Source organism: Lutra lutra, chromosome 17, assembly GCF_902655055.1.
Source record: "Lutra lutra chromosome 17, mLutLut1.2, whole genome shotgun sequence".
Classification (NCBI taxonomy): domain Eukaryota; kingdom Metazoa; phylum Chordata; class Mammalia; order Carnivora; family Mustelidae; genus Lutra; species Lutra lutra.
In genome coordinates this window covers 53,386,966-53,408,180 of record NC_062294.1, presented here as the reverse complement: position 1 = coordinate 53,408,180, position 21,215 = coordinate 53,386,966, and the positions used below count along the sequence as shown (strand labels likewise).

Here is a 21,215-nt window from a genome sequence, read left to right as displayed (position 1 = left end):
GGCCTCCACCCCTGACCCCGCCACACTCAAAGACGACCGCTTAGCACAGGTCGGACGCGGGACGGACACGACCCTACCGCCGGCGCGCCTTCGTGTCCGGCTTCTCTTGCTCGACAGGACCCCCCGCCGCTGAGAGCGGCTGTGTGTAGGGACAGTTGCTTCCTCCTCGGTTGACCGTGTGGGTCCCTGAGCGGCGGACAGACCTTCGGGTCGCGTCTGGTTAGGCCGCGGTGAACACAGGGTCTGTGAGCGCCCGCCGCAAACCCGGGAAGGACCACGGCCCTCCTCTCCCGCCGGGGAAACACGCGAGAAGAGGCGGACCCAGGGGTGCCACGTGCGTCACGTGTGTTGCGTCTGCCTCGGGGAGAAACAAAGGGTTTCCCAGGGTAGTCTTCGGGGTTACAGGCCCCGGGGGGCGGGGCGCGGCTCTGCACTCGCGTGGGGGCGGGGGGTGCCGGGCGCAAGGGACTCCGGCGTGATTAGCCGCCGCAGGGGCCGCGCTGACGGTGTCTCCCCTCCCCCACCGCAGGTGATCCGCACCGACACGTTCAAGCACCTGCGGCACCTGGAGATCCTGCAGCTGAGCAAGAACCTGGTGCGCAAGATCGAGGTGGGCGCCTTCAACGGGCTGCCCAGCCTCAACACGCTGGAGCTGTTCGACAACCGGCTCACGACGGTGCCCACGCAGGCCTTCGAGTACCTGTCCAAGCTACGGGAGCTCTGGCTGCGCAACAACCCCATCGAGAGCATCCCCTCGTACGCCTTCAACCGCGTGCCGTCCCTGCGGCGCCTGGACCTGGGCGAGCTCAAGCGGCTGGAGTACATCTCGGAGGCGGCCTTCGAGGGCCTGGTCAACCTGCGCTACCTCAACCTGGGCATGTGCAACCTCAAGGACATCCCCAACCTGACGGCCCTGGTGCGCCTGGAGGAGCTGGAGCTGTCGGGCAACCGGCTGGACCTGATCCGCCCGGGCTCCTTCCAGGGCCTCACCAGCCTGCGCAAGCTGTGGCTCATGCACGCCCAGGTGGCCACCATCGAGCGTAACGCCTTCGACGACCTCAAGTCGCTGGAGGAGCTCAACCTGTCCCACAACAACCTGATGTCGCTGCCCCACGACCTCTTCACGCCCCTGCACCGCCTAGAGCGCGTCCACCTCAACCATAACCCCTGGCACTGCAACTGCGACGTGCTCTGGCTGAGCTGGTGGCTCAAGGAGACGGTGCCCAGCAACACGACGTGCTGCGCCCGCTGCCACGCGCCCGCCGGCCTCAAGGGCCGCTATATCGGCGAGCTGGACCAGTCGCACTTCACCTGCTACGCGCCGGTCATCGTGGAGCCGCCCACGGACCTGAACGTCACCGAGGGCATGGCGGCCGAGCTCAAGTGCCGCACGGGCACCTCCATGACCTCCGTCAACTGGCTGACGCCCAACGGCACCCTCATGACCCACGGCTCCTACCGCGTGCGCATCTCCGTCCTGCACGACGGCACGCTCAACTTCACCAACGTCACGGTGCAGGACACGGGCCAGTACACGTGCATGGTGACGAACTCGGCCGGCAACACCACCGCCTCCGCCACGCTCAACGTCTCGGCCGTGGACCCCGTGGCGGCCGGCGGTGCTGGCGGCGGGGGCGGCCCGGGCGGCCCGGGCGGCGGCGGGGGCGGCAGCGGCGGCTACACCTACTTCACCACCGTGACCGTGGAGACCCTGGAGACGCAGCCGGGAGAGGAGACCCTGCAGCCGCGGGGGACGGAGAAGGAGCCCCCGGGGCCCACGACGGACGGTGTCTGGGGCGGGGGCCGGCCCGGGGACGCCGCCGGCCCCGCCTCGTCGTCCACCACGGCACCCGCCCCGCGCTCCTCGCGGCCCACGGAGAAGGCGTTCACGGTGCCCATCACGGACGTGACGGAGAACGCCCTCAAGGACCTGGACGACGTCATGAAGACCACCAAGATCATCATCGGCTGCTTCGTGGCCATCACGTTCATGGCCGCCGTGATGCTCGTGGCCTTCTACAAGCTGCGCAAGCAGCACCAGCTCCACAAGCACCACGGGCCCACGCGCACCGTGGAGATCATCAACGTGGAGGACGAGCTGCCTGCCGCCTCGGCCGTGTCCGTGGCCGCCGCCGCCGCTGTGGCCGGCGCGGGGGGCGTCGGCGGGGACAGCCACCTGGCCCTGCCCGCCCTGGAGCGCGACCACCTCAACCACCACCACTACGTGGCGGCCGCCTTCAAGGCGCACTACAGCGGCAACCCCAGCGGCGGGGGCTGTGGGGGCAAGGGCCCCCCAGGGCTCAACTCTATCCACGAACCTCTGCTCTTCAAGAGTGGCTCCAAGGAGAACGTGCAAGAGACGCAGATCTGAAGCCGCCAGGCGGGGGCGGGTGGTGGTGGGGGGACCACCCCGGGGCTCGGGCCACACCAGGACTCTCCCCGCAGCCCCGCCCCCCCCCCCCCCCCCGCGCTGGCGCCCGGACCTCGCAGGGAAGGTCGGGGAAGGAGGGGTCGCAGCCCCGCCCGCGTTCGGACCCCAGGGCGGCTCAGCACCCCCGCGAGGACAGGGCGGGGCTCCGGGAACCGGGCCCCCCGCGGTTCTGGCCGCACCCCCGACCCCAGGCGAAGGGAGGGGCTGCGGGATTCCGGAGAAGTGGCTGGAACCCTCCGCTTTTCCTCCTCGAGCTCTCGACCGACCCATCCCGGCCCTCCGCCTTCCAGGGGAGCGCGGAGCTTTTCGGGGGGTGTCCTTTCCCCTCATCCCCAACGACCTTCCTTTTACGGTTCATTTTTTGCAGTTTGACGCCTGTCCCCCCTCCCGCCCCTCCGCCCTCGAAACTGAAGAGACAGACGCGCGGTCAGAGCCTCCAGACACCCTGCCCTGCCCCCTTCACCCCCAGCCCTCACCTGGCCCACAGACTCTTTTGATACTGAAGGGAGGTTTGCGTCAACGACTACCTGCTCTGTAATTACTTTAAAAAAAAAAAAAAAAAAAAAACACGGAAAAAGTAAAAAAAAAAATCTTTTTGGGTCATGAAAGCATGGAGGACAGAGAAAACAGTGAATGCGGGCAGGGGTGCAATGAGAATGGAAAAGTCAAGTGTCACAGGCCCGCCCAGAGGGTCGCAGGTGTCAGCACCTCTGGGGGCTCTTAGGCCCCTCACCCTTGACCCCAGGAGCCCCAGACAGGGCTCAGGCACCCAGCAGTCCCCGATGTTCTGAGGCCCTTGTCCCCACCCCACCCTCACTCATGTGGGGGCGCGGGTAGGGTGGTCCACAGGTTGGGGCTGGGCAGCTCCTAGAATCAAGGTGCGGGCAGGGCCCTGCTCCCTCTGGAGCCTGTGGGGAAGATCCTTCCCTGCCTCCTCCCGCTCAGCTACCGTCCAGTCTCCCCATCCTCTTCCTTCCACCCACGCTCCATCTCTCTGTCCAAATTTCCTCTTTTTTATAAGGACACGGGGCATACGGAATTAGGGCCCACCCTATGCCAGCAGGGCCTCATCTTAATTCAATCATCTGCAAAGACCCTGTTTCCATTTTAGGTCACATTCACGGGTCCTGGAGGTCAGGACTTCAGCATATCTTTTTAGGGGAAACAGTTCAACTCAGAACAGAGCCAAAGCAGACGTGTCCATCCCCTCTGCAAACCCCCAAGCCACTGCCGGGAGCCAGAGAGTCAGACCGAAAGGGGGAAGGCAGGCCGGGCCCAGGGAGCTGCTCTGCCTTCTGGCTTACACAGAGCCGTAGGGGGACGGGAGCTGGAGGGGGCCGTGCGGTAACTCAGAAGCTCAGGGTCTCACACACCGCCCTGGAGGGAACAGGAGTCAGCGGGTGGGAGCGAACCCCAGGGGTCGGCCAGGCAACCCCGCCAGGGCTGCCGTCTTACGCTGTCGAGGCCCGCAGAGGGTCCACTTGGGGCAGACGTGGCCCATGGACACACAAGGCTGGGCCCTCTTCTTCCTCTCGGCCCAGCTGGGCCCCCACACTTGGCAGGCCCGGGTCCTGTGTGCTATGTGCCCCCTTTGGTGGCTGCGTGCGCCCACATCTCCTGTCTCCCCGACCTGGGACTCCTACTAAAGCACCTTCTTCCCTTAGGGGCCAGATAGCGCCCACCTCTGTGATAGCCGTCTGGGGTCTCTGCTCCTGCCTGTCGACCTGGGACTCTTGGAGCCCAGCGCCCTGTCACTCCCTTTCATGCTCTCTCTCCCGTCCTCTTTCAGCGCGATCCTGGTTGCCATGGCAATACTGCGGCGGTACCAGGTGGTGGCTGGGGGCAGGGAGCCGCGCGGCCGTGGCAGCTTGCAGCCTCCGCCATCTCCGAGGCCAGGCACCTGCGGGGCGCCTTGGCTAGGTCTCATTTTGGGGGACCTCAGGGCCTCCGCAGGCCTCGCGGACTTCTCCGTGGACAATGGGAGGTGGGGGATGGGGTGCGGGTGGGAGCAAGAGCGTGGTGTTGGGGGGCCTGGCAGTGTGGTGGCTGGGAGAGGAGTGGATGAAAGGTGAGAAGTCAAGGTGAACTAAGGAGACCAGGTTGGAGCCGGGCTGCGGGCGGGGCTGCAGGGCTGCAGGGAGCCAGACTCCAGCTCCTGCTGCCTGCAGGAGACAGGGCACCACCAGGCCAGGCCTCCCTGGGAACTTGGGGTGGGGAGGAGATGCAGGCCTGGCCCAGCTGGGGACAGAATGGCAGCCAGCCCAGAGAAGGCAGGGCGGGGTTGGAGGGCTGGAGGTCCAGGCAGAGGCCCGGAGACAGCGACAGGATGGAGGGAGAGAGACGGGGACAGAGCCAAAGAAGGAAAAGATGGAGGAGGAATGTTGACAAGAAACACGGGTGCCGAGACATGGGGTTGGGGGGTGGGTTACAGGCCCGAGGGCGGGGACGGGAAACTCCGGAGCAAGGGACAGACTGGGAGCCCAGAGTCCCCAACATTCTCCCTTCTCCCTGGCTCCCATCCCTCTCTACCCCCACCCCAAGCAGGATGCAGTTTCCATGACAACTTGGCTGGCCAGAAAGGGGGGCTGGGGACTGCAGAGGAAATTTTCCACATCAGCAGGAAGGGAGGAGGGTAGAAAACAGAGAAGGAAGAGGCTGGGTATAGTGGGTAGTGGGGGGCCACGTGGGGTCCTGGAACCCCAAGTCATTGTCTCCACTGCCCCAGAATCCTCACCCCCAACCCCCAACCCCAGCAAACCTACACCCTCTCCACTGGGCCACTGTGGGGAAGGGGGAAGGTTCTGGAGAGGATCAAGGGTCAAATGTCCAAAGATCAGCCACTGCCCAGTCCTCGAGGGGAGGGGGCAGCGAGCCGCTGACCAAGCTCAGGCCTCACGCAGACCACCAGATTCAAGGGCATGGCTCTCGACCGGGTCCCGAGGAGGGTAGGAGTGGTGGGCTACGGCCGCCTTGGTGAGTCACTGACCCTCTGGGGCCTCTTCTGCAGGCCCCGTCCTGAACCCCCCCAAAGCCCTTTGCCCTCCACAAACACACCTTCATGTAGGTCTTCATCTGCATCTGGCTCTGCTTCTGTGTCTGCCTGAGCACCATCCACTTCCCACCACGGGCCCCATCGCCCCCTCCCTCTGGGTCCCTGCCACCTTCCTCCTGGGTGCCTGTCCCCTCCCTCTGGGTCTCTGTCCCCCTCCCTCTGGTCCCTAACCTCCTCCCTCTAGGTCTTTCCCCCTCCCTGTGGTCCCTGTCCCCCTCCCTCTGGGTCCCTATCCCTTCCCCCTGGGTCCCTGTCCCCCTCCCTGTGGTCCCTGTCCCTCTCTCACTGAACCTCCCTCTCCCCAGGACAGTCCCTTGTTTCTCACCTGCTGACTCAGGGACCAGAACTGGGCCTAGAACTTGTTTTTGTCTGGAACCGTGACCCAGGGCGAATGGCAGGGAGTGTGCCCCTTTCCCTGCAGCTCCAGAACCTCGCTGCTCTTGGGGAGAGGTCAGTGATCTCACCATGAAAGACTTAGACTCCCTAAAGCTCCTCTTCCGACCTCCCTTAGGCGCTGTGACCTCTGGCAAGTCTCTTACCCTCTCTGGGCCAAATGTGAAACAGGACAAGCCATCCTGCTTCCCCTCTTAGGCCAGGGTGAAGAGTGACGGGCCTCTAGAGACTCTGAGGGAATCGGAGGAGGGGAAGTCCAATACCTCTCCGAGGCCCTCCCCCATCTCTCCCCTCTCCCAGGCACCCTGACCTTGTGGTGGAAGTGGCCCATCCAAAAATAATTCAGGAATCTGGAGCACAAATCCTGCGCTGTGCCAGTCTCCTGGTGAGCCCTGCCCAGCCTGCCTCAGCTCCAAGCCACCCTACAGTGGGGTCCGTCCCCTGACCTCAGACCCTCCCCACCTTCATCCACCCCAGGTGGGATCCCCCTCAGCCCTGGCTGACCAGGCCACAGAGCAGCAGCTCCTGGAGGCCTCGCACCGCTGGAACCACGCTGTGTTTGTGGCCCGGGGGGCCCTGTGGGGCACTGAAGACATCACCAGATTGGACGCAGCTGGGGGCCTCCAGGTGAGGGCCCGCTGGGCTCCCAGTCGAACCAGAGCGGGCCTGCAGAGAACCCCGGTCCTGTCACCCTGGCTGTCACTTCCAGAGTCTTCGCGTCACCATGGCCACGCACCCCGACGGCTTCCGGCTAGAGGGACCGCTGGCTGCAGTACCCAGCACTGGGCGTCGCACTGTGCTCTATGAAGGCCCCATCCGCGGACTCTGCCCCTTTGCCCCCCGCAACTCCAACACCATGGCAGCTGCCGCACTGGCTGCCCCCAGCCTGGGCTTTGATGGCGTGGTTGGGGTGCTTGTGGCAGATCTCAGGTGAGCGAACGCTTGTGGGGGTTGGTGCTGGGGCCGGGCCAGCCAGACTGACCACCCTGCTTGCCCCAGCCTCACAGACATGCACGTGGTGGACGTGGAGCTGAGTGGACCCCCAGGCCCCACAGGGCGAAGGTTTGCTGTGCACACCCACAGGGAGAATCCTGCTGAGCCCGGCGCTGTCACGGGCTCTGCCACTGTTACCACCTTCTGGCGCAGCCTCCTGGGTGCGGCCCCTCCCCCCAAGCCCTGGGCCCCATGCTCTGCGGAGCTTGGGTCTCGGGCTCTGTCTGGCTCTGCAGTTCTGTTTCTGTCTCAGTTGACTGATCTTTATTTCTGTGTCTCCTTCACCTTCTACTCCACGTTTCTGAATCTTGATAGATCTCTGTCCAAGGCTCCTTTCCCTGAGTTTCTGTATTCTCCTCTCGCTGGGAGCCTATAACCTCTCTCACTGTCTCGGTCCCCCTCTGGGTCTCAGTCCTTCTCTGTCTTCGTCCACCCCCACCGTGGTCTGTCCCTCCCATCAGGCGTCTGTCTCTCATCTCTCGGACCCAGCGTTTCACTCCCTATATCTCCCCCGCAGGCTGCTGCCAGCTCCCCTCCAGGCCGGGGATCCATCTCTGCTGAGAAGCCGCCTCCTTCCCTAGCGGACACCTTCGTCTCATTTACGTCCCCCCAACACCGCCCTGGCCTCGGTTATCCCCGACCTCCCTGCTGTCTCAGTAAATATTGGAGGCTCTTCTCCCTGCATGGTCTGGTGTCTCTCGTCCCTTGCTACCCTTCTGTGACGTCACGCTGCGACTTCACACCCGGCTTGGTGCCACCGCAGAGGAAGAGCACAGCACACGAGGGAGCAACACTCCCGGAAGTTATCGCGAGAGCCTACCCACTACATTTCCCAGAATCCTCTGAGCAGGCCTCCCCAGGGGGCGTGGCCGCGCGCGAAGGCGGAGAGGGGCCGTAGGGGAGGGGCGCCATAGGGCATATTTCCGGGATTCACCGCAGCGGCGGTACTACAGTTCCGAGTTCTCGGGGCGACAGTGGACTTCCGAGCCAAGCCGCCCGGAAATTCCGTACGGAGCAGTGGGCCCTCGCGGGGGCTGCCGGAAGACGTAGTCCGGCACGCGGGGGCCGCCGGGAGCTGTGTGCTTCCGGCCTGGCCAGTCAGCGCCGTGCTGCCCGCTCCGCACTCGGAACCCACAGCCGCCGCCCAGGGGGATGCGGGAGCCCCTGGTCTCGGGGAGCAGAGAGGCAGGCGGGGTGAGGGGCGTTGCCAGGCAACGGGGGAGCGCCGCGGTTGGGGTACGGGTCGGAGAAAGGGCTCTGTTCCTTGGTGTCCGGGGAGGAGGCCCTGTTGCTGAGTTACAGGAGCTGAGAACCCTGTTGTTTGTGATAGGGGAGGGGAGTCTTCTGTTGCTAGGCGACCAGAGGAGACCCCGTTACCTAGAAACAGGGGAGGAGGATTTCTCTATTGCTAAGTAACCAGAGAGGCTTGTTACCTAGTTGGGGAGAGGGTCCTCTGTTGCTAGGTAACCAGAGAGGGAGCCTGTTACCTAGAGACAGGGGAGGGGGGGTTGCTAGGTGACCACCATAGGGACCCTTTCACTTAGGGATGGGGGGTTCTCTGTTGCTAGGTGAGGAGAGCCTTTTCACTAGCAGTAGGGGATGTAGATACCCCACTGCCAGGAGAGCGCCTGGGGAGCAGGCTCAGTGACCCAGTGTCCCCTCAGGCTGCCCTGAGCCCCCACCTCAATGGCAGTGCCCCCAAGGCCTGCTGGCAGGTTGGGCTTCCAGATCCCAAGCCGAGTACCTTTTTCCGTCGCCCCCAAGCAGGAGCCGAGGACGGCATGTCCCAGGCCCCAGGAGCACAGCCGAACGCGCCTTCTGTTTATCACGAACGGCAACGCCTGGAGCTGTGTGCTGTCCACGCCCTCAACAACGTCTTGCAGCAGCAGCTCTTTAGCCAGGAGGCTGCCGATGAGATCTGCAAGAGGTGACCGTCACCCATCCTAACCCCTGGAGAAGCGGGGCTCGTGGGCAGAACCACCAACTGGGTCTCAGCGAGGCAGCGACAGAGCTGCCTCATCACCTGCCTGGGGAACCCTGGGACCAAGAGATGGAGATGTGGCCTCTCACACCTGCCCTTTGCCACAGCCCCAGCCCCAGCTCAGGCTTCATCTTTCCTTATCTGGACCCTCATCCCCACATCCCTTCCAGCCTCTCAGCTTCTCGGTTTTCTCCACCAGTCCACGCTCTGCACAGCCCCAGCGCTGAGCCTGCCCTCCGCTGCTCACAGCCCTCCCATGGCTCCCCAGCAGCCCTGGGAGAAGCCCCAGGTCCTGCAGCCTAAATCCAAGGCCCTGCATGCTCTGGTCCCCGTCTTCCTCTTCAGCATCATGTCTCACTGCACCCCCAAACCACAGTTCGCCCCAGTCCCCGAGTGAGCCCTGCTGTGATGCTTCTGGGCCTTTGCATGAGCTATTCTTCCTGTCTGGAACAGCTTCCTTCTCTGAGCAGCCTGGAATGTTACTCCTCACTATGCAAGATTTCAAACATCACTTCTTTATTCCTGCTCTCCCTTGTCTCCTCCTCTCCATCCCCACAGCCCCGGCCCTAGCCCAAGCCCATCATCTCCTGGATCCTTCCTCCTGTCAGTAACCACCCACATGATGCTACACCCAGAGATGACCGTGTCTTCCCCACTCTTGCTTACAGCCCTCTCGTGGACCCCTGGCATCCTCAAGCAGAGTCCCAGCCCCTCAGACTGATTATTACAGAATTTATTCATCTCCTCTGGCATTCACAGCAGCGGTCCATCAACTCTTTTACACCGAGGCTATGCTGGAGACCCAGAGATGAGTCCAGTAGGAGCCCTCCCCTGAAGGAGGCCAGGCAGACAGCTACACAGGAAAATAATACACAGACTTTTCCTCTCCAACCCCTCCCCCTCCCCTGCCCACCAAGGGCCCAGAGAAAGAACAAAGGTGCCACTGTTTGGAGAAGGCAGGATCCAGAGACAAGTGGTGGCAGGGTGGGCCCCCGGAGCTGGGGGATAGCTGCAGGAGAGAGGCTGGGAGACAGGAGCACAGGACAGGTGGCTGGGGTGGAACTGAGGCTAGGAGGCCAGCTGAGGGGCTGAGACTTTATCCTGGGGTGACAGGGAACCAGGGAAGGCTGGGAGTAGGGGAAATGCCAGGGTCAGTGTCGGGTGTGGAAAGAGCCCCTGAGATTGGAGAATGGAGGCCAGATGAGGGTCCCGGGTGGGGGAAAGACAAGGCCTGAGCTAGGAAATTTGGCTTCAGGACAGAGCAGAGAGAGGTGGGGACAGAAGGAATCAGGCTTGGGGCTGATAAGCCATTGGGTTGAACAAAGGAAAGAGTCCAAAGGCTGGGTGATTCAAGGACCCTGGGCCTCTCCTGCTCTGTGGGGAGCTCCCAGCCTGGCCTGCTCTGTGCAACCTTTTCAGGGGCCCCCAACTCAAGCTCTATCCCCCAACCAGGTTGGCTCCAGACTCCCGGCTGAATCCCCATCGCAGCCTCCTGGGCACCGGCAACTATGACGTCAACGTGATCATGGCCGCCCTGCAAGGGCTGGGCCTGGCCACCGTGTGGTGGGACAGAAGGAGGTGGGACCCCAAGCACCGTGTCATGTGTGCTAAGCCTGGGACAGTGGATACAGCGTGACAGCACCCATGTGGGACAAAGCAGGCGAGGGATGGGTGGAAAGGAGGCGAGAAAGAAGGGGTAGATGGGTGGATGGTAGGCATGGCTGAATGATGGGTGGATGGCAGACCGATGGGTTGGGAGATGGTAGAAAGATGAGTGGGTGACTGGATGGACAACAGGATGGGCCGAGGGGCGGATGACGGAGATACAGATGGTCATCTGGTGATGAAATGGACGGTAAATTGGTAGTTGGATGTGTTGAGTAGGTGGTGGTTGGCTGATGGGATGGGTGAGTGGTTGGGTGAATGAATAAAGGATGGATGATTGGTAGACAGTGAACGGGTGGTTGGGTAGACAGTGGACAGTGAACAGGTGGTTGGGTAGTTAGATGGTTGGACAGACGGATGGATTGGTAAAGAGTGGTTGAGGACTGGAGGATGGTGGGTAAGTTGCTGAGTTGGTGGCTGGCTGGTTGGTCAGTAGGTGGATGATGTTTGGGTGGATGACAGATGGGTAGTTGGTCAGGGGTGGTCACTAGATGGCTGGGAGGTTTGGGTGCACGCGTGATCGGGTGAGTGGAAAGAGACAAAGGTCACGCTGAGGGAGGAGCGTCCTTGGGCAGGCTTGGAGGGCCACTGCTGCCTTGTCAGCCGGGGTCCCACAAGCTCAGTACCCTTGGGCCAGCCAGTGAGCCCAGGACCCTGACGGCAGGGTCTGCACTCCTCCCACACAGGCCTCTGTCCCAGCTGGCCCTGCCCCAGGTGCTGGGACTGATCCTGAACCTGCCATCACCCATGTCTCTGGGGCTGCTGTCCCTGCCCCTGCGCCGGCGGCACTGGGTGGCCCTCCGCCAGGTGGACGGCGTCTACTACAACCTGGACTCCAAGCTGCGGGCGCCCGAGGTCCTGGGGGACGAGGACGGTGTCAGGTAAGGGCAAGGTGACTCTGGGGCTGGGGCAGGGCGCTACCCCCCCCCCCCCAGGAGGCAACACCCAGGCTCCTGGGCCTCAATCTCCTCATTTCTCTGACCAGGGCCTTCCTGGCGGCCGCGCTGGCTCAGGGCCTGTGTGAGGTGCTGCTGGTGGTGACCAAGGAGGTGGAGGAAAAGGGCTGCTGGCTGCAGACAGACTGACCCCGCAGAGGAGGGAACCAGGCCGCCCGGGCGGTCCCTGTGCGTCCACGGCTGGCCCCTGAGTGCCAGGGAAGGACTAGGCCCCGCTCCTCCTGGACCCCGTGGAGGCCCCAACCCCTTTCCCATACCCCTGCTCAACGCCGCTGCTGCCTCAATAAATCTGCTCGTTTGCTCCCAGCCTGGCCCGCATCTGCCTGGGGGGACCCTTTCCCTCCGGGGCTCCCGCGGAGCAGAGAGGCTGGTAGCCAGGTGGGCATTGTGGGGAGCCTGGGAGCCCAAATGCTCCCCCACCTTCCCGCTTCACCAGCTCGGGTGAGTCACCCACCTTTCTGGGCCTCCATTTCCTCGTCGGGGGCACAGCCGGAAACAGCACAAATCCCTGCTCTTGTGGGCGGTGGGGAGAGACCAGGAGCTGATAGGCACAATCTAGAGTGTTCAGTGGGCTAAGTGCTGAGGAGAAAGCAAGTTTCTTCCTGGAGTCTCAGTTCTTCTCCATCAGTGGCTCCAAGAGGGGGCCACGCCGCTATCCCCGTGTTCGGCTACCAGCAGAGGGGAACAAAGGTTGCTAACCCACTGACCTTAAGACAGGAAAATGACCCCGCACTATCCGGGCAGGCTACAGTCCTGATGGCGGAGGAAGCAGGAGAGGAGAGGCCAAAAGAGACCTGGCGAAGGAAGTGGGTCAGAGATGCTACGTGGTGGACAGCTTTGGAGATGAGAAGGGGCCAGAGCGGGGAAGTGGAGGCAGCCCAGACCGGGGCCCCAGGAGGAACCAGCCCTGTCCACACCCTGCCTCCAGCCCAGTGAGGCACATTAGACTTCCGGCCTCCGCAAGTGTGAGAGAAGAAACAGCCTTAGGAGCCGGTACAGCATGGGATTCATTTAGGGTAGCGGAGCCCTTGGAGCTCAACTGGAAGAAGGGGAAGGAGGGAGCTGTGGGGGGTGCAGAGGAAAGGCGGTCAGGGCTGAGGGAGCAGCCAGCGCAAAGGCCCTGGGAAGGCTGGTGTGGCCGGAGCCAGGCTGGGGGCGGGGGTTTGAGGTGACAAAGGGGGACAATGGGGGCCCTCAGAGATTTGAGCAGGAGGAGTACAGGCTCCCACCAGGTGTCTTCTTTCCACATTCTCACTGGAGCAGGACCCCCTCCTGTTCTGTGTCCTTCCCCAGGGGCTGGGGTCCCTTGCTGTAGGTTCCCTGTCCTGTTGGCATTGACACTCCTCCCCCACCCCCCAACCCCCACTCCCAGTCTGGTGGGGGCAGCACCTCCGCTGATGAAGCCAGGAGCTCACTCTCAGGCTGGGAGGCAGACAGGAGGGGACAGGAGCCCCCTCCCCAGTCCTAGTTCAGGGTGGGAGGCTTTAAGAGGGACCCCCAGGGGGCCAGAGGATGTTGAGGGGACCTGGGGGGAGGACCTGGCCCTCTGCAAAGGACCAGTGGGAGGAAGGGGGCTCTGTTTCAGACTGGGAGGCAACTCTGCAGGAGCCCCGCAATACAAGGGGAGCCCTCGCTACATGTCACTGACCAGGGACTGACGAATGAGAGTGGGTCCCCACCAGGCCCAGGCCACAGGGCCTCCACAAGGACACTGAGAGCTGGACCTTGTCCAGGACAGCGGGTGGGGGCCGCGAGGGGCGCAGCAGGTCAGTCCTGGGCTCCAAAAGTGCCCTCGTGGGGCGGGTGGTGGGGACAGCCTGGGAGGCCTGGAAGGAGGCTGAGGATCCAGAGGGGAGAGGATGGAGGCCTGAGCCTCCCTGGGGAGGGAGAGGAGGGACACAGTCAGGCAGCTCGGCTCTGGGGACAAATGTGAGAAGGAATGAAGAAGGTGCCCAGGCATCTGGCCCTAGGACCCTGGGACAATGCGGCCACCCCCAACAGATGAAGAGTGGTTTGGGGATTGGTGGACATGCCGCACAGTGGGATGTAAGGGATGTGACAAATGGTGGTGGGGAGGGGAAGCCGGGTCAGGGGCTCTGGAGATGGCTTTGGGGGTCTCTGGCCTGTTCCAGGAGGCATGAGTGTGTGTGAGCCCAGGGAGGGAATCAGGTAGAGTGGGGCTTGGGCAAGAGCAGGGTCCCCTTTTAGGAATGGGCAGAAATGGGGGACCCAGAGACAGGAAGGGCACAGGCAGGGAGAGGCAGGTAGGGCCCTCAGAAGATGGGGTGCAGGCACAGCTGGAGGCTTGTCAGGCCCGTGGGTGCTGCTGGGACTGGGGCTTGGCAGGTTCGGGTTCCCAAGACTTCTGGAGGTCAAAGGGCAACTTGTAAAGTAAAAAGTCAAACGGCACATTAGAAACTGCTGGGGTCCCGGGGCACCCCAACTTTGGGGACGGTCCCCACACCCGGCCTGCCCCCTCTATGCCTCTCCAGCTTGCTCCCTCTCCCACACCTGGGTCTCGGACTCCTCCGTCCCTTGCTTTGTGTCCCTCTCTTTGTCTCCCTTTTTGGATGTTTCCATGTCTTTCTCAGCTTCTGTCTCCCTGGGTCCTCTGGGGCCCCCTCCTGCCCTCCGTGCCTGTCGCCGGTCCCCTGCGGTCCCAGACAGCCTGGCGGGACACCCTGAGTGTTTCTATTCTTGGGCCTGAGTGACCTCCCCAGGTGCCTTCTCAGCTGTGGCCTAATATGGTCCGAGCGAGGAGCCGAGTAGCCGCAGCGCAGGGTGGGACCTGGGGGCGGCGGGGGTCGGTCCCTCCCTCCCCTGCCGCTCTCAGCCCCCCTGGGGCACTAACCCCTCCTGCTCTCCAAGGCCGAGGGGCCTGCGGGCTGAGGGAGCGCTTACCTACCGCTGGCCCCTCACCGTGCAGAGCGCCCCCTGCCCCCTCGCCAGCCCCAGGCGCCGGGCTCCCCGCTGGGGCGGCCGCAGTCATGTGGCAGGTGGCAGGTGCAGGGCGGGGTGACAGCTGTCCCGCGCACCCGGGTGCTGACAGCTGAGGCCCGATTTAGCTCTCGGAGCCCAGGGCTGACCAGATAAGGCAGTGAGGGAAGGTGGTCCCGCCCCCAGGGTGCCCCTTAAATTGCCCAGTTGGGCCTGGGGGGCGGCCGCCGCCGATGTCAGGTGAGAGGGACCGCGCTCCTTCCTCGACTTCTCCGCTGTCCACCCAGCAGCTGGGCACCCCCCCTCTCTCTCCCTCCCTCTCTCTCTGTCCCTGTCTCTTGCCTGCCCCCTTCTCTCCGCATCTCCGTCTGTCCGTCAGTTTTGCTTCATCCCCTCTTCCCCTTTGTCTCTCTCCATCGGTCCTATTTCTTCCCATTTCTGTCCCTCCCACTCTCCTCCCTCCTCTCCCGTTTCTAGATCCCCGCCTGCCCTCCCCCATCTCTCCTGCTCCCTGGTCTTCCTTTGTCTCTTTTTGTCTCCCCTTCTCTCTCTCTCTCTCTCCATCTCTGACTCTTCCTCCCACCCACATCTCTCCCTCCTCCCATCTCTCCATCCCTCCCCCTGCTTCTCCCAGCCTCAGTTTCTCTCCCTTTCTCTTTCTGTGTCTCTCAGTCCCTCTGTCTCGAGTCCCTGTTGTTGCCCCTGGCAACCCCCCACCCCTGCCCCCAAGCTCCTGAGGGAGGCCACCAGGCCCCCTGCTGCGGTTTCTGCTCAATAAAGCGGTTCTGTCCTCACTCTCTCGCTCCCCTGTCTCCTCCTTTCCTTGCTCACTCCTCGCCTCTGACCCCCCTGGGTCCAGCCTGCTCCTCCCTCCCAAAAACAGAGCCTGAACGACAGACTGAGCAACTGGGGAGAGACAGAAAGACAGATGGGCAGGGGGGACCCAGAAACGGTGAAACAGAGACCAAAATAGGGGGCCACGGACTTAGAGAGGGGAGACAGTGGGACAGTGGGACAGTGGGATGGCAGGACACAGAGATGCAGAGAGACGCACACAGTGAGATGGGGAGATGCAGGGACACAGAGTGACTCAGAGACCAGGCAGCGCCCCACCCCCCAGACACAGCAGCCCCTTCCCTGTCCCCAGGCCTAGCCAGGCTGGGGACAATGCGCCCTTGTCCCAGTCGGGCAGCTGGAGGGTGGGCTGGGCCCCAGGGGAGGGAAAGCCACCAGGAGGCCTGCCTTTGGCCTCTACCCTCAGACTCCCCCTTCTCCCTCATCCTCCTCCTGAGCTCCCAGCCTGCTTTCTGCTTTGCCAGGGAAGGAGACAAGCATTTATGCAGCACCTGCTGTATGCACCTGAAATGCCTCCCTGCCTCCTCTGGCACCCCTTCCTCTCCGCCCTCTGCTGTTCTTCCTAAGCTTCTGGCTCCCATTCTTGGAGGAAAGGGGCATTTTTAAAGTTCCTAATGTTTACCAGGCAATTTCTGCATGGCCTCTGCACCTTCTACTCTTTTTGCTCTCCTGTCCCTTCCACCCAGATGCCCTGCACTTCTTCCTGATCTGCCTGGTCTCCTGGGAAGAGAATGCACACTGGTGCAGCACCTACTGTGTGCTCGGAAATTTACACTGTCTCCTCTCCTTCCACACTTTTTTCTCCCTCAATTCCTTTCTTCTCTCTCTCCTGATTTCCTCTCCTTTCTGCCTTTCTGCTCCCTCCAGGGTGGGGGGGGGGCAGGGAGGGAATGAACACATATTGAGTACCTACTGTGTGCTGGGTAGTTTACACATCTTTTCTGCCTTCCTCATACCTTCTTCCTTCCTCTTCTCTCCTCTGTCCCCTCGTCTTTCTGGGCTCTCTGCTCTCTTCCAAGGCAAAAACAGACATTTACTGAGCACCTGTGGTATGACAACCAATTGCCTGTGCCTTCTCTACTCTCCTCTCAACCTCCCATTTCACTGACCTGTGGTCTCTGCTACCCTCTGCTGCTTTCTGCTCTTTGCCAGGGAAGGAAATTGGCATTTATTGAGCACCTATCGTATGCCAGACAATCTCCTTATGCCCCCTCCCCGCTCAATTCTCCGTTTCTTCATTTCTGCCCCATCTGCTTTTTCTGGGGGAAGAGAACAAGCAACGATGGGCCACCTACTGTATATCAGGCAATTAATGTCTCCTCTCATCTCCTCTTGCCTTTATCTCCCTGTCCCTCTCCCTCTGCCAGCTTCTCCCTTCCCTGCATTCTCTATGCCCTCTCTTGGGGAAGACAACAAGCATTTACTGAGCACCTCCTGTGTGCCCCATGATTTGCCAGTACTGCCTCCTCTGTGTGCGTCCTCTCCTTTGCCAGTTCTTGAGGTTACCTCCAACTTCTGGTCTGCCGGCTTTACGGGTTCCTATGCAATCAGCCTCCTTAGCCAACTTTCCTTTCCCCTTGCCTGTGCCTGCACCTTCCTTTCCCTTTTGCTCTCCCCACCCCCTTAGGAAATCAATGTGCATTTATTGAGTGCTTCCTGGATGCCCACAGGCTAACCTATACACACGCTCTTCTCATTTCTTCTCCTGGGCCCCTTCTCTCCTCCAGCTTCTCCACTCTTCTCCGCCCTGTCTGCTCTCTCCTGGGAGAGGAAATGGGCATGCATTAAGCGCCTACTGTGTGCTGCTCCTTCATATACCCTGTCACTGCCTCACAAGCTCTGTTCTTCCTTCTCTCTTCCTCTCTGCTTTCTTCACTCCTCCTGGCTGCTTCTTCTGTGCTCACTACCATGGAGGGTTATGGGTATGTATTAAGCACCTACTGTGTGTCCAGTCCCTTCCCTCACAGCTTCTCCTACTCATTCTCTCTGCTGGAGCTTCCCCTCCCTGTCTTTCTTCTTTCTCCTGGGAAAAGAACACTTAATGAACACCTACTGTATGCCCAGTAATTTGCATCATTGACTCTCTCCTTTGGCTGCTTTTCCTCTATGGTGGTTTCTTCACTTTCTTTCTGACTTGTCTCCTCTCTCTGGAAGACTGGAAAGGACATTTATTGAGCACCGACTATGTGCTGGGTTCTAAATAAGCACATCTCCCCACCCCCCAATCTCCTTCTCCCTTTACCTTCCTCTCTGCTGCCTCTTCTGTTCCTTCCTGCTCTCAGTGCTCTCCAACAGAAAAGGGCGGGGGCACTAATAAAGCACCAACTGTGTGCTAGGTAATTTACACACACTGACCCCTCTCATTAAACCTTTTATTCTGCCCTGCCCCTTCCACTCCACTGGCTTCCTCTTTCTTTTTCTTCCTTCTCAGTAGTGGAAGTTCTGAATTTTCTAGGCAGAAGGGATGTAGGGCTACTCTAGAGTCTCAGTCACCACCACTGGAGAAGCAGATCGTCTTCCCCTCACAGTGATGGTGACAACAGATTTCAGCTCCAATTTGATTTCCTCGTTAGAAAAAAAAAATGTGGATAATAGCCACTCTCTGGTGTAGGGGAGGGACAAGGGGACTGAGTTAAGAACAAGAGAGAAAGTAAGATAGAAAATACTAGAACAGATCATGGGAGGCAGCTAGTGCCCACTGGAGGAGGTGCTGGTTCTTCTGGCCAAGAAGCCGTAAGTTACTCTCTCCCTGCCCTGCGGCCGGCTGCCAGGCTCCCACCGCCTGGAGCAGCAGATAAAGAGGGGAAGGGAACTTTCCTGCCAGTCTCCCCGCCTCTGAGTGTCTGTCCCACTGCAGTTCTCTTGTCTGTTTCTTCTCTCTCTCTTTCAGACTTCCTCAGACTCTCTCTCCCGCTCTCAGACTTTCTCAAAAACTCTCACTCCCTCTCTCTGATTCTTAGACTCTCTCAGACTTCCCCAGACTCTCCATCTCTGACTACCTGAGTCTCCCATGCTCTCACTCTTTCTCTCACTCTTTCCCTCTCTCTCAGACTTCCTCAAACTCTCTCAAACTCCCTCTTTTTCTCTTTGACTCAGACTTTCTCAGATTCTCTCAGACTTTGAGACTCTCTCTGACTTTTTCTCTTTCTGACTCTTCCTCTCTCAGACTTTCTCACTCTCTGATTCTCTCAGACTTTCTCTCAGCCTGTCTCAAACTCTCCCTTTGACTCTCTCTCTGATTCTCTCAGACTCTCTCTCTCTGACTCTCTTAGATTTTTCCTCTCAGACTTTCAGACTCTCTCAAATTCTTTCCCTCAGACTCTCCCTCTCAGACTTTCTGACACACACTCTATCTCTTAAGACTCTCCCCCTCTCAGATTCTCTCTCTCAGACTTTGTCTCAGACTCTCACTCCCAAACTCTCCCTCTCTGACTTTCACAGACTCTCTCCCTGATTCTCTTAGACTCTAACTTTTTCTCTCTCAGACTCTTTCTCAGACTCTATTTCTCTCACTCACACTATACTTTCTGAGACTCTCAAACTCTTTCAGACTCTCCTTCTCTCAGACTCTCTCTCCCTCTTTGACTCTCTCAGACTCTCTCTGATTCTCAGACTTTCTCTCTCAGACTCTTTCTCCCTCTCTGACTTTCTCAGGATCTCTCTCTGATTGTCTTGCATTCTCCCTCTCTCTGACTCTTTCTCTTTTTCAGACTCTCTCTCTCAAACTCTCTCAGACTCTCTCAGTCATACTTTCTCAGACTATTTCTCTCTCTCTCTGACTCACCCAGACTTTCTGAGATTCTGACTCTCCCTCTCTGATTCTCTCAGACTCTTGTTCTCTCTCACACATCTTTCTCCCTCTTTCTCAGATTATCTTACACTCTCCCTCTCTGACTTTCTCTCCCTCTCAGACTCTTTCTCAGACTCTCCCTCTCTCATTCTCTCCCTCTCAGACTTTTTCACTCTCTCCCAGACTCTCAAACTTTCCTTCTCTCAGATTCTCGCTCAGATTGTCTCAAACTCCCCCAACTCTCTCACTCTCTGACTTCCTCAGACTCTCTCAAACTCTTTCTCTCAGACTTTCTGAGACTCTCTCTTTCTCTCTGACTCAAACACTCTGATTCTCTCAGACTCTCTCTTTCTGACTCAAACTCTCTGATTCTCTCAGACTCCCTCTCTGACTCAAACTCTCTCTCAGACTTTCTCAGACTGTCTTTCTCTCTCAAACTTTGACTCTCAGACTCTCCTTCTCTCTCAGTCTGTCTCACAGTCTCCCTCACACTCTCTCTCCCTCTCTCAGAGAGACTGTCTCTCTCTCCCTCTCTGACTCCCTCCCACTCAGACTCTCCCTCAGACTCTGTGTCTCACTCGGACTCTCAGACTGACTCTCCGACAAACTCTCTCTTTTTCAGACTCTTTCAGACTCTCTCTGACTCTCTGTGACTCTCAGGCTCTTTCACTCAGATTCTCTCTCTCTTTTTAAAGATTTTATTTATTTGACACAGAGAGAGAGATCACAAGTAGGCAGAGAGGCAGGCAGGAGAGAGAGGAGGAAGCAGGCTCCCCGCTGAGCAGAGAGCCTGATTCGGTTGAGCTCGATCCCAGGACCCTGGGACCATGACCTGAGCCGAAGGCAGAGGCTTAACCCACTGAGCCAACCAGGCACCCCTCACTCAGATTCTCTCTTACACACACACACACACACACACACACACACACACACACACACACTTTCTCTTTTTCAAACTCTCTCTCAGCCTCTCTCAAACTCTCTCTCCCTCTCTCAGACTCTCACTCAGACTTTCTCAGACTCTCTCAAACTCTCTCTCTCTGACTTTCTCGACTATTTCTCTTTCTCAGACTCACCCAGACTTTCCGAGACTCTCTCTGACTCTCCCTGACTCTCTCAGGCTCTTTCTCCCTCTAATCTCAGAATCTCACACTCTCCCTCTCTCAGACTCTCTCAGATTTTCTCTCCCTCTCAGACACTCTCATTCTCTCTCCCTCTCAGACTTCTTCACTCTCTCCCAGACTCTCTCAAACTTTCCTTCTCTCAGATTCTCAGACTCTTTCTCTCTCAGATTGTCTCAAACTACCCCCACTCTCTCACTCTCTGACCACCTCAGACTCTCTCAAACTCTTTCTCTCAGACTTTCTCAGACTCTCTATTTCTCTCTCTCAGACTTTCTGAGACTCTCTTTCTCTCTCTCTCTGACTCTCCCTCTCTCTGATTCTCTCAGACTCTCTTTCTCTCTGACTCACTCTCTCAGACTTTCTCAGACTGTCTTTCTCTCTCAAACTTTGACTCTCAGACTCTCCTTCTCTCTATCTCACACTCTCCCTCAGACTCTCTCTCCCTCTCTCAGACTGTCTCTCTCTGACTCAGATTCTGTCTCTCTCTCTCCCACTCAGACTCTCCCTCAGACTGACTCTCTGACAAACTCTCTCTTTTTCAGACTCTTTCAGACTCTCTCACTCTCTGTGACTCTCAAGACTCTTTCACTCAGATTTTCTCTCTCTCTCTCACACACACACTCTCTCTCAGACTCTCTCTTTCACTCAGACGGTTTCTTCTCAGACCCTCTCATTCTCTTAGACTCTCACTTTCAGATTCTCTATGACTATGTGTGTGTGACTCTCTCTTTCACTCAGATTCTCTCTCTCTGACTCTCTCCCAGATACTCTCAGTCTCTTTCTCTGACTCAGGTTCTGGCTCTCTCTGGCTCTCTCTCTGATTATGTCTCCCTCTCTCAGATTCTCTTTCTCTCTCTCAGTCTCTCTCTGTGTGTCTGTCCCTCCAACTGTGGACAACTCTGTGTCTCTGCCTGTCTCTCAGATTCTCTCTCAGACTCTCTCTCCCTCTCAAACTCTCTCTCAGATTCTCTCTCAGTCTCTCTCTCTCTTCCAGACTCTTTCCCTCTCAGATTCTCTCACTCTCTCTCTCTCCCTCTC

The 21,215-nt window shown here is 59.4% G+C and overlaps 3 protein-coding genes across 13 annotated transcripts in view; all 3 read left to right on the top strand.

Moving 5' to 3' along the window:
* LRRC4B (leucine rich repeat containing 4B) overlaps positions 1 to 3,010 on the top strand; it is a 59,117-nt gene extending 56,107 nt beyond the window's left edge. For all 3 annotated transcript variants that reach the window (XM_047712368.1, XM_047712366.1, XM_047712367.1), the window contains one exon: positions 530 to 3,010. In XM_047712368.1, coding sequence (XP_047568324.1) covers positions 530 to 2,371 — 1,842 coding nt within the window. In that variant the 3' untranslated portion in view covers positions 2,372 to 3,010. The remainder of the gene's footprint in view (positions 1 to 529) is intronic.
* Positions 3,011 to 5,255: 2,245 nt separating this feature from the next.
* ASPDH (aspartate dehydrogenase domain containing) lies at positions 5,256 to 7,560 on the top strand. Of its 4 annotated transcripts, XM_047711570.1 has the most exons (7): positions 5,256 to 5,404; positions 5,789 to 5,933; positions 6,177 to 6,261; positions 6,354 to 6,503; positions 6,586 to 6,806; positions 6,876 to 7,030; positions 7,387 to 7,560. In XM_047711570.1, exons 1-7 carry the CDS (start codon positions 5,350 to 5,352, stop codon positions 7,428 to 7,430), a joined length of 855 nt encoding a protein of 284 aa, XP_047567526.1. In that variant the 5' UTR covers positions 5,256 to 5,349; the 3' UTR covers positions 7,431 to 7,560. The 4 variants fall into 4 exon arrangements, with proteins under 4 accessions (XP_047567526.1, XP_047567528.1, XP_047567527.1 ...); XM_047711572.1 differs by lacking the exon at positions 6,354 to 6,503; XM_047711571.1 differs by lacking the exon at positions 6,876 to 7,030.
* Positions 7,561 to 7,812: 252 nt separating this feature from the next.
* JOSD2 (Josephin domain containing 2) lies at positions 7,813 to 11,777 on the top strand. Of its 6 annotated transcripts, none has more exons than XM_047711577.1 (5): positions 7,813 to 8,105; positions 8,634 to 8,796; positions 10,303 to 10,428; positions 11,202 to 11,396; positions 11,501 to 11,777. In XM_047711577.1, the coding sequence occupies exons 2-5, from the start codon at positions 8,651 to 8,653 to the stop codon at positions 11,598 to 11,600; spliced, it is 567 nt and encodes a 188-aa protein (XP_047567533.1). In that variant the 5' UTR covers positions 7,813 to 8,105; positions 8,634 to 8,650; the 3' UTR covers positions 11,601 to 11,777. The 6 variants fall into 6 exon arrangements, with proteins under 6 accessions (XP_047567533.1, XP_047567534.1, XP_047567529.1 ...); XM_047711578.1 differs by having other exon boundaries at positions 7,814 to 8,063; positions 8,637 to 8,796; XM_047711573.1 differs by having other exon boundaries at positions 7,931 to 8,063.
* Positions 11,778 to 21,215: the final 9,438 nt, after the last annotated feature.

Coding starts and splice junctions, on each gene's coding strand:
- JOSD2 (XM_047711577.1), top strand. CDS start 8,651: ATGTCCCAGGCCCCAGGAGCACAGCCGAACGCGCCTTCTGTTTATCAC. Junction 10,429..11,201: donor GTGTGGTGGGACAGAAGGAG/GTGGGACCCCAA, acceptor CCTCCCACACAG/GCCTCTGTCCCAGCTGGCCC. Junction 11,397..11,500: donor GGGGACGAGGACGGTGTCAG/GTAAGGGCAAGG, acceptor TTCTCTGACCAG/GGCCTTCCTGGCGGCCGCGC.
- ASPDH (XM_047711569.1), top strand. CDS start 5,350: ATGGCTCTCGACCGGGTCCCGAGGAGGGTAGGAGTGGTGGGCTACGGC. Junction 5,405..5,788: donor GGTGGGCTACGGCCGCCTTG/GTGAGTCACTGA, acceptor CCCTCTCCCCAG/GACAGTCCCTTGTTTCTCAC. Junction 6,262..6,353: donor TGCGCTGTGCCAGTCTCCTG/GTGAGCCCTGCC, acceptor CATCCACCCCAG/GTGGGATCCCCCTCAGCCCT.